General features: G+C 35.3%; 1 protein-coding gene across 1 annotated transcript in view; it reads left to right on the top strand.

The window, feature by feature from the left end:
• Positions 1-12,191, top strand: part of gabra3 (gamma-aminobutyric acid type A receptor subunit alpha3) — a 142,903-nt gene that overhangs the window by 93,283 nt on the left and 37,429 nt on the right. Inside the window, exon 6 of the mRNA XM_088648976.1 lies at positions 10,127-10,209. Coding sequence (XP_088505102.1) covers positions 10,127-10,209 — 83 coding nt within the window. The remainder of the gene's footprint in view (positions 1-10,126; positions 10,210-12,191) is intronic.

Here is a 12,191-nt window from a genome sequence, read left to right as displayed (position 1 = left end):
AGTAAATTAATTTAAACCTGAAAAGAGGAAGAACATTTTTATGCAAAAGGTTTGAGTCCTATTGTCAAAGCAGTTATCATCAATTCTTTCAATTCTTTCGATTCTACAGGAGCAGACTGTTTGATCAATTAGCTACTAAAAAGCAAATGACCTTAAAAGATTTAATGGCCTTCTCTTATGTTCTTAAATTTGTGGCAAAACATCTGAAAAAACAGATGAACCAGCGAGCTGATCTCTAGGTACTTGTTCTGGTTTCACACATTGTAACTACTATATAAAGCATTTATCCATGTAGATGCCATGAGATTAAGTGACTTCACTTAAGGTCAGGGAAACTAGGAAATCTTTCAACATAAATTAAATGAATAACTTTGTCTGACATGATGATAACCTAGTAAGTTCTCAAACTGGAGAGCGGGTCAGAAACAGCAGGAGACATGTCAGATCCATTAGAAGACACAGCAACTGGAGTGGTGAGAATTACATATGTAAGCTTGTAACCTAGGAGAAGTGCAGGCAGTCGCTGTGAAATCCTTTAGCCAAAGAGCAGGATCACAAAATAGTAAAACATCTATTTTAGAGCAGTTTATGTCATAAGACATGTAATTTTGGGTAGGCGTTTGTTAAATGAATTTGGAATAACATCACTCCAAAACGAGTCCAAGCAATGGGCAGAAGGCAGATTAACACCCTGGATGGGATGCCAATCCATCACAGGGCAGGCAGGCACAAACATACACTGACACCAGGGTTAATTTTCCTTGGAGCCAATTAACCTACTAGTATGTATTTGGACTGGTAGAGGACCCAAAGGAGCTGGACCACTGGGGAAAAACCTACATGAACACTTGGATAGCATACAAACTCTGTGCTGTAAGGGGAGCCGGTCCTGACTCCCATGTAGTGCGTATTTAGGACCCTGTGCAGATGGTAAAATCCGGAAGAGGTGGGAGAAGGGCAACAGGGAAACACGACAGGATCAGGATGGGATGACTGACAGGATGGCAGTGTTCCAATGCTCGCGGGGCGTGTCCAAAACAATCCAGAAGGGGAAACCAGGTAGCTGTCCAAAGTCCATTCCGGGAGATCAATCAAAACAGACACAGGAACAGGGACGAGGAATCAGGAACACGGAAGTAAAATCATAACGGAGCCGGGTGCTCCGAGCCCTGGATCCAGATGGTCAGGATGCCAGGAAATGAGACCCGCCCTCGGGCTACCAATGAGTCCGGGGAATATGAAAGCCTTGTGGCTTCCATCTTCCAATGCTGAGCAGAGAGCTTCAGAGGCACGGGGTTTAAGTAATACACACAAAACAAGGGGCAGGTGAATGTAAAAATGAAACTAAAATACAAAAAGGGTCGGAGCACCCTCTAGAGGAGGGATGACGATTGTGACATGTGCAGGTAGCACCCCAGGAACTGAACCCAGGGCTCCAGTGCTGTGAGGAAGCAATGGTTATTTTCTTCTTCTCTATCCCAAAAGTTACACACTCAACTACTGTACAGACTCATTTTTCTCTATTTAGGGCTCATCAGTGTAATAAAGTTAAGTTTTGACTGTACTCTTTTAGATATACTGTCCTTCCTTTGACCTGGAGCTTCAATCATTGTGAAAGGCTGAAAAATAATATATAAGTACAGACAGTAAAGACAATCCACAGTGAGAATGTGTGGGATGTCTGACAAAGATAGATGATACTTTTGGTGTCATCAAAGACAACAGTTTTCAAGGAGAGGACATATGTGCAGTAAATGGAGATCTGATGCAGTCTTTACCTCTTGAAGAAATGATCCAAAATATTTGCCTTTTTGCCTGTTGGCAATTTTGTCCCTATTACAGGCCAGATACTGTCTTTTCACTTTGCCTAATTGTCCTTAAGAACTGCAGCCTCATTAAACTCATCAGTTTTCAGCTTAGAGCTGTCTGTCCCAGTTTGCCAAGTCTGTGGATCTTTTGTGATAAAGCAGGCAGTCTATTGCCTTCCCTGGTCCTCACTCCAGAGCAGAAAACCCCAAAAGAAACAATGTCCTGGTGCCAGATAGCCACACTGTAGTAACTGTTGTAGTGGTGTACACTTTTCACCTGCTCACAATTATTCTGCAAATCCTGCTAGAGATTCAGTACAGAGCAACCTTTTGAGTCAGATTGGGAGGTCTTTCTTTCTATAATATCAGACAGGATGAATGAAGAACCAATGGGTTCTCACTGCTTCCTTATTCCGGTGTATGAGCACACCGTCATGCAGAGAGTCAGTGCCATGGTGTGATCTCCCACTGGTCCTGGAGGCATTGCCACAGCCTTCCCTGGACCCTTTCCTATCTGCAGCCTCACGGGACCTATCCTTGGGGATGGCATTCCTCCTGGCCATCATATTGGCCTAACACACAGGAGAACTCAATATACTCACTGTCAATACCAGACAATCCCTTACGGGCTTCTGACCAGCTCTCTGTATCCTCTGGGGGACAGAGGACAGATGTGCTGCTGCATCAGATCCTTCTGGCTAGATTTATCATGGTTTTTACCTAGAAAACCTAATAACACTACAACCTCCACCCTAGTGGTCTAGAGCCATGATGACCCCTGGGCCTCCAAGCCCAGCAAAAATGATTTAATATTTTTTATTTATTTTAAACATTATTTTATTTTTATCCTCCACTTTCTCCTTTGCATCATTATCATAAGCATCATAACATATCATAACACCCTCTAGATTTCTGTCATAATATTTGTTAACACCATGTTTTTGTATATGGTTGTAATGTTTTTTTGGCTATAATATTTTTTCCTTCCTTGGTAAGATTTCTTTGTAATAATGAAAAAGCAAACAGCAAAAAGGTTTTGCAATTTTGCCTTGTACATTTAATCAATGAGATATGCTATTTAGCCTTCCCCACTATTAGCAGCATCTCTTTATCAACTGAATTAAAATCATTATGAAACAATAAGCATTAATGTTGACAGTTGTCTATTACTTACGTAATGTAACACTATTCTTCTGGTAGTAGATACATTAACAGAATGCGTGTCTTCACGTTTAATGAGAAGTGGCTAGTCTGATGCGGTACAGATTTGCAATCAATTGCAACAAGGACTCTAGGGAACCCAGCCTTCTGATGAAACTCTTAACTAGTTAAGCTATGCTCTTACAGCTTGTGAGATAGGGAAAACAAATCCCTTAGCATGTTTCACTTAAGCCCCAGTGACCTAATGTACTGCTTTCAGTACTACTGAAATCCAGTCTGGAACGGACAGGTCTCTGAAAGAAGCCAGTGGCAATATGATTATGCTGAAGTCACCTTCTATGCAACATGCAATATGGTGACTTCAGCATAATCTTTAATAAGGGTCTCCTTTGTGTCTGCCTGTAATAATGAACAGATATTATTCCCTTCATATTGTGCTTGTTAAATCATCTGCATCTGTGCATCTTCTTTTATATTATAAGTCTGGAATTTTCAAATAACACATTCTTTTCTACCTTTCTTTATTTTTATTATATTTTTTCTTTAATTTTCAAATATTTTTTTTTCATTTCGTATTTGCAATATTTATAGATATTATAAATTTGTAGCCCATAAATATATATCTGCACATGTAAATATAATATATCATATACAGTATATACATTTCTAACATACACTTAACTTTAAGTCTGTACACTTCATTATTCTTATATGGTAAAGCTTAAATGTTTAATTTGCATGCTAAATTCTGGAATCAGAAAATTCAGAATTTCATTTCTTGTTATTGAAGTATTGAAGCTGCAGAATTGCTTGCCTTGAGGATTGCCTTCTCCCTGAGACGGCTCTTTAAAAAAATGCAAATATAAGGCCCTGATGTTCTATCATCATCAAAATCATTCCACAAGGAAGTGACAATGACAATCCCTCAAAAGCTATTGCTAGTTGTTGTTGCTGGTTAGTGCTAAAACCTAACACAAACGTATTGTAATGAAAATATGCTTTGCCCTAACTTTGAGCAGAGTAATTTGGCACTAAATCAAAAAATGTGCCCGAACGTTAATGTTTCACTCAGCGATCAGCTTCCAGCCCATTCTCTCTTGAAAAGTAGGTGACTGAGAATATTCACAAAACAGAATGGAAATGAACAAACAATTCTCGGTGATCAGATTAGTTCAACCTAATTCATAGGTAACCTTTCATTTTTGTTTTGTAATGGAGCTTCACAGACTCAGGCTGTTTTCTAACTGCACTAAAAATAAGGCTGTTGCCAAGGTTTCTAAGCAACAAGGGCTTATTGCTCAGCTTCTAAGGGCATTGTACAAGTGCCAACTCTATTCTTGGGGTGGGGCGGTGGCTCTGTGGCTAAGGATCTGCCCTTGCAGCTGGCAGGGGAGTCCTAAACCATTGGACCCCTGATCAAGGCCCTTATCCCCAAGTGCTTCAGGGGTGCTATATAAATGGCTGACCCCAGGTTTCTTTCTCTGTCTGTGTGTCTCATGGAGAGGAATTTGGGGTATGTGAAAGGACAAATTCCTAATACCAAAAATTGTGATCTTATCTTCATAGCACCTCTTCATTAATAATTGTTATTTTTCTTTACTATTTAATCATCAGGTGGCATCATCAAATTTTTAGGCATTGTATTATCTATCGGATAAGTGCAGATCATACGTCTGGTAAATTAGGGGAAGCCCCTTAACCAAATCATAATGTGATTTTTTTCTAAACTGCAGTTTGGTTTAATGTATCTGGGAATTAATTGAAATGTGCATCAGTTCTTTGCAGTGCACAACATTTAAGCTTCACTTCCACATATCATTTTTAATTACCATAATTACTAGCATACACCCACATTTAATTCCAGTAGGCTGTCTTCACTCCTACACCTTACATTATAACCCAAAGAGGATTAGCTCTCAGAATAACACTAAAATAACTCTTCAGAACAAAACCAGTCACATTAAAGTTCTTAACAAGACCTAGAAAAAATATTTAATATCCAGTTTGTGGTATACAGTATATGTTTGCATTACATGTAAATCTATACACATTACAGTTGTTCAAAAAAATGTTTTAATATAAAAATACTGTAATCTCTTTACCAGCCACTGTTTAAGTCCAGTGTTTTGATTCAGTGAACATATGAAGTGTTTGATTCGTAAAAATATGCTATTTTCCTTTTTATTCTATTTTAACCTACTAGATTTATAATCAAAAAGAGCCAATTTAAGCACCAAATTAAGCTGCTCGAATCAACGAGAAAGCTGAGAGACAGATAATTACGACATCTAGTGGCCCTGTGAATTTGGTTTCTTTGTGTGATTTGCTAATTTGACAATTATTCATTTTAATATAATTACATTAATAGGTATGACTCTTTAATTACAGGGTACTAATATCTCTTCAAAATGTGTTTAATTTCTTTTAGAAAGTTTCCATTTGTCCTTAATTGTAATGTTGAAAAGGGCCAAAGAGTATGTGTAGAAATGGAATCACTATAGTATGATGGCTCTGGCTCATTTGCATTACAGGAACTGAAACTGTGAAGATATATAGCATTGAACAATTTATAAAACGATAACACAGTGAACATTATGGTGTTAGTGGTAACAGTGGCACAGTTTAGATGTACTGTATACAAATATAGAGTTTAATAGATAAAATAAGAAGGCACATAAAAGTGTGCTAAGTATGAACTTAGAATAAGGGGAGATCATGTTAGCATTTCATTGTTACAGTACTTATAAAGATTGTGCTGGATTCAAGTGAAAGAGGAGTGACCTTGTATAATCTTAAAGGGTTTAAAGGGATATCCTATGGTAACAGCTAACTGGAACTGAATATCTGTAAACAGAAGGCAACAACTTGACTGGATTCAAGTATTCAAAATTCTGAATGTTAAGGACAAAGTAAACCTAAAAAAAAAAGTTCAGGCATCATGATCAATATATTGATTTAATTAAACTACTAGGTAGCAGGAGAATGACTTTAGCCTTTTTTAGATGGCTGAGCTCCCCTGCTTGTAGAGATGAGGAGCTACATGCACCTTCGGGATATTAATTAATTAATATCAGCTATGAAGTACTCCTTTCCCTAAGAGTGAAGTTAATTTGCAATGCCAAGAACATTATAACCATTATGTTTGAAAATTACCCTAGAGGTAAAATATGTTACTTCATTAAAGACTTCAGGATGTAGTAAAGACTTTTAAATTAAAAATAATTTTAAAGGGTTGTTCTAAATAACAGGAAAGTTTGTCTTGATGTATGTGATGCATACTCTTACAAAGTATTTTAGCAACAGACAGCTGAATGCTGACAAAAGCCTTATCGTAACACAAACAAACCCACTTACATTCTTCAGAAGTTCAAAAACTGAAAAAATACTGCAGAATATATCACTAACACAAAGCTATTAACTATAACTATTGTTAGTTTTTTTAGAGAAAGCTCTCCTTATAGAAAGCATTATTATTATTATTATTAGTAGTAGTAGTAGTAGTAGTAGTAGAAGTAGTTTGAGTTTGAGTCATACAGTCTTCTTTGAGCTCAAGGTGTCCTGGTAATAAAAATTTGTCTGACTAAGCTATTCCAGACTGAAACTTGAAATCTCCTGCCATGAAGACCAGCAGTCTCAGTGTTCTTTGGTCTCACAGAAAGAAGCTCTCTACAGTGCAAACAGGTTTTCCATAAATGCTCATATGCTTGCACAGCAGCCCATATAGTAATGCCTGCATCTGCTGATCACCTGCCTTTAGAAAGAGGAATGTTACATCTTCAGAACTGTAAGATCTATTCTGACTTTTTTCATTCATGAATTGATTAACATTTCTGCACCTCTATTAGTATTGCCTTTTAACACAACTCAAAGTTGTTATAGCAACACCTGCAGCAGTGTCAGACATTTCATACTGTATACAGTATGTTGTTTTATACAGTATATCACTATACATCACGTATCAGTATATTAGTGAATACCCATACCAATATATTAGAATGGGCAAATCACTTAATAAAATTTGACAATTTTCCAAAAATCTGCATTTTTGGAGGCAGTTTTTACATTTACTTTTTTCAAATTATTTCTATATGAAAACATTTCTGTCAATTCAGAAACAAAACAAACTCATTTTTCGATAGAACCCAACTGAGTGAACTCGGTAACAGGTTTTCTGCAGTTAAATCAGATGTAGGAAATTATCAACAGCTGTTATTTCAGATAATTATTATTTGCTGCCTTCTTTCTATCAGTCTTTGTTTTGGGATTTAAATGTAAAGTTAAAGAATGATAAATGTAATTTAAGAATTACAGCCATTGCTAAGATTAAGGTCTTTGCTTAATCGCTGTGCACAGCAATCAGGTGACGCTAATCAACTGTTCACTCCTTCTGCCACCAATCAGACTGCATAGCTCAGAGTGCATATCTCAATAGAGGTACAAATCTCATCATAAAACTCACTGCAAATTAAGTCAACTTATTTTAAATTAACTGAAAATAAGCACAGTAAAAATAAGACTACAATGTTTTATTTTAATTATTTTATTATATACTGGTAATTAAATAAAAATATTCACTTTCAAAAATCACTTCATATTCTCAATATGCATTTGGTCTCAAATTGTCTTGGGGATTATGGGTCAATATAAGGATTATTGCTTTTCTGACAAGGATGGGTCTGAACAAATCAGGTTATTAATTATTTTATAACAGGGTGCAAAACCGAAAAATGAGCTAAATGGGTGAAATGACATTCTCTTAAAAATAAATAAAATTAAAAATACTAAATTGATATGTAACTGCAAAATATAAAAATATTGAATGTAAAATATTGAAGTATATGCAGTATATTGCAGCATTTTAGTCATTGATGAAACAACAGTCTAGAGCTTGATTTAGGTTAAAATGTTGATACATTTAGGGGCAAATTTTCAAACATCAGGCTCTGGGCTACAATCCTGGTACTGGTACCACATTACCTGTTAAACATGCTGGGATGTGCCATTAAATATTTGGAGTTATTTACAGTGTAGCACAGGGGTGGCCAAATTAGTCTTGGGAAGCTATAATCATGCTTTTTTTTTAATTATCCCATTAGAGATCAGCTAAAGCACTTTTGAACCATATAACTTGCTTGGTTCCAGGTATTAACAAATGAATGATTTAGGGGTCACTTGTAAAATCTTCTGGCTTATACTGTAGTTCTCCAAGAACACTGTTGGCCAACCAGGGTCTAATTACTACTCCTCACCTGTGAATCTTTTGCTTGTAACATGTTGTAAAGGAACTGTGGTTAAAGCCTTTTTATGTCCTTTTTATCGGCTGATGTTAATGTAGTAAAATAAAATTAGAAGATGGAAACACTTTGAAACAGAAGATCAAACACTCAATTTATGAAGGAACAAATAAAGGTTTATTGCTTGCTGAAAAGAGAAAAAAATAGAAGAAAAGAAACCCATCTGAAGAAAGCTTTACAGCCAAAATGTAGTGTTTCTTTTTTTCTCTTTTTAGCATGGAATAAATCTTTACTTGTTCCTTTGCAGACTGCGCATGCTGACAAAGCTAACTGCTTGAAAAGCTCAAATTATCAAGATGAAATTCTTTACAACTGTACAAGCGAAAGTAATATTGAAGCTAATAAACACCTTTCTTTAAAAATCTATTCTTTAAAAAACATGATTAAACTATTTGGTGGTTGCATAGAAAATGTAACTGTCAAGGGACTAAGAAATCACCCCTTTTGGAAAAATTGAAGCACATTTAATGATTTTTTAAAAAAATACATACTTTCTGTAGAACCTTACGTGTTGACACTGCAGTGATGTATATTCTCTTAAATGTCAATTACGTTGTAGTCAACATTTTGATCCACTGCTTCATTATCTCTGGAGAATGAAATATTAACTAGTGCACTTTTCATAATAAATGGAAGATTTTTACTGGGTTCAACAAGTCAATCACACACAGCTGTACTTAATCACTATCATTACAAAATTAGCTATATATATATATCGACCAAACACCTCTTTTCACATTTGTCTCCCTCCTCCACTCCATCTCCAACTTACAGCTTCCCCTCTGAATGTTAGATAATTTGCTAATCAATTGTTCAAACCTGATATGCAGAAAAACATCCTTATTAAAAAGGAAAGTTACAGAAACCTCAGGAAGTCTGTGCTCTTTTATTTCTGTATCCAGAAAATGCCTCTTTAACAGAATCAACGAGTCACTGACCATGAAACTGACAAATTACCAGCAGCAGTGTTACAGCAAAAGAAGGAATCTTGAAGCAGGATGACAGGGAACCATGTTCAAGTAGGCGTTTCTTTTTCAGCTAAATAAAAATGCCAGGTCAATCTCATGAATTAAAATGATTTTACAAGCAGACGGGCTGAATGCAGGACTTTCAGCTGAGGCATTCTAGGAAAGGAGATATATGTAGTCCTCCTCAAAGTGCCGAGATTAACACAGAATTGGGGTTTTGCATTTCCTGCAGATGTAGCCCTATGCTTAAGGGACACATTGTGTTTCTCACAAAGCTACAATAATTAAGCTATTTCAAATACTCCTTTTTTATTTTTCTTTGCCACATCTATTAATAGACTGCCAACCACAGTATTTAATGTACGTATTACTGTATGTGTTCAATCCTAAGCAACTTTCTGAATTTCATATACACACTAGAAGGCCTGGGATTTAAACAAAAAAATGGGACCTCGCTTTGGTATCTGCAACAACAGAGAGGATTCAACTGTACATTCCATCTTAGGTGACAGCTGTACCACTCAAAATAAAATCTCTCATGTACTGTAAACACTATATGTGTCACACAACTCCATGTAGCAAAATAAAGAGAAATTAGACATTATTACCTATACCCTATTAGAAATTACTGCAAATTCATATTATCCATCCATTCATCCTTTTTCTAACCACTTTATCCGATACACAGTCCCACACACCAGGGCTAATTTTCCCAGAAGCCACTTAACCTACCAGTATGTCTTTGGGCTGTGGGAGGAAATTGGATGAAAATTCACATGGATAACATACAAACTCCAGAACTGAATTCAGGCCCCCAGTTCTACGAGGCATCAATGCTAACCACTGCATTGCCATGCCACTCTAATTCATTCTATATATATCTTTTATTTTGCAGGTTAACAATACATGCCGAATGCCCCATGCACCTGGAAGATTTTCCAATGGATGCACATGCATGTCCGTTAAAGTTTGGAAGTTGTAAGTTTCTATATTTTAAGCTTGCAGCTTTAGCTTAATACGAATAATGTATGTATGTATGCATACATATTTGAATATTTAGACATTGCTAAATATAGACTCGCACTATCAAATATTCCCATCATTTTATTAAATTCATGAATATGTGCATGCATTGTCTACAGTAGTTGGTATCAGAGTTTCCTTTCAGGCATGGATTATGACATGATCGTAGGAGAGAGTGGGGTGGACTTTCTCTTATACATTGATTTTGGCATTGTCAAAAGATTGCTGATAATGAGTTTTTTTCTGAAATTATATACTGAACATTTAAAAAGCAACACCAATATCCAAACCAGCCAATTCGATTGTATGATAATTTAAAAGAGATAAATGCTAATTGCTATAATTTATCAGCTGTTAATTGGCATTTGATGGGAAATGATGGCTCTAATTAATTTAACAAGTTATGTTTCTCACTTTTAATTTGCATTTTGTTCCCTAGACCACTTCTCGTACTTAGAAGGTTGTGTTTGTTAGAAAAGCCTTGCTGCCTGGTAGCTATTTCCCACAACAGCAAATTATGCTAACATTATTGATTGACCTTTTTATAATACTGTATGTTTTGATTAATGGAATACTATTATATGGTAATTTAGACAGTAAGTGACATACTGTACATGATCTGGAACAGATTTTTTTTAATTGTGATATAGTCATTCATTAGCAGCCTACTGCCTTAATTTCAGATAATTACTGCATTGATTGTATTAGCAAATTCTGTTTGAAAATAATTTGTCAATCAAATAAAAAAACAGAAGTAGTGCATTATACTACAAAATGGTGATGATTAAACATTTTTTTATGAAATTTCAACCTCCAAACCTACTAAATTAAAACTGTTCTATTTACTTTTAAGTGAAACTGTAATATATTGTACTGAACACTTGTACAAAGAACTTTGAACCTTAACACTCACCTATGCCAAAATATATTTTTGCACATTGCCACATTGCACAACCTGTTTAATATTTCTTAAAAGTAATACATTTATTTTGGGGCTCCTTGACTTTGTATCCTAGTCACCAGATGTTATTTACTGTATATGTGCTTACTATTTACATTGTAATTGAGAACCAATCTTGCAACATGGCTTGAATTATAGCCCTTGAGGTACAGTATCTATTCTATGCAATAATGCACAATTTCAAATTTCAGTTCATGTGTTTTCTATTACATTTTAATGTATGTATATTGCAACTGTTTATCACTTTTTCAGTCTGTTAGGTAATTAAATAGACATTTTAGTCCCTGGGAGGCATATGATAAAACATAAATTTCCCAGCACTTTGTCTGTTTTTAAAAGCACCTTTACTGTCCAGAAAGACATCACAGTTAAAAGTAATGTGCATATTAACAGAAACTAAATACAGTATCTTCATGCACTGACAATACATTAATTCAAATTTATCATAAAAGGCTATTAATGTAAAAACAAGCACATCAATTGTGTAATTGTCTAATAACAGAATTCAAATTCAGTAACAAAAACAGTGACTGTTATTTGTTCATAAAAGTTAATGATAGCAATGACCTTGTTATTATTTTTGTTAAGAGAGGACACATTAATATCACAGTCTGCAGGAAACAGCAGAACTAAGATAAATGTTTATTCAATAACAAAATAATATACAACCATTCACTAGAAAAATATATGTGAAATATAGTGATAAATCTAGTGTATAATCACATTTGGTTTAGTAAATCACAGCAGGGTGAGACAATAATTTTCATCTGGTTATTAACGATAAATCTCTGCTTAAAGTGTCAGATTAATTATATTTCCCTTAGTACTCTGTCATTACTTAAACAGATGAAAGAAGGCTCAGATGTTGTTATTGTTACTACTGTATGTAAAGATTTTCTCTATTTTGTAACGCATCTTCCCTTTTCATTAAGATATACTGTATGATACATTCAAAACTAGATTTTCTTTTCCCATT

This window comes from Lepisosteus platostomus, chromosome 10, assembly GCF_059453375.1.
Source record: "Lepisosteus platostomus isolate fLepPlt1 chromosome 10, fLepPlt1.hap1, whole genome shotgun sequence".
NCBI classification, from domain to species: Eukaryota; Metazoa; Chordata; class Actinopteri; order Semionotiformes; family Lepisosteidae; genus Lepisosteus; species Lepisosteus platostomus.
Note: the sequence above shows the minus strand (reverse complement) of the source record. Positions and strands in the feature narration are given on the sequence as shown.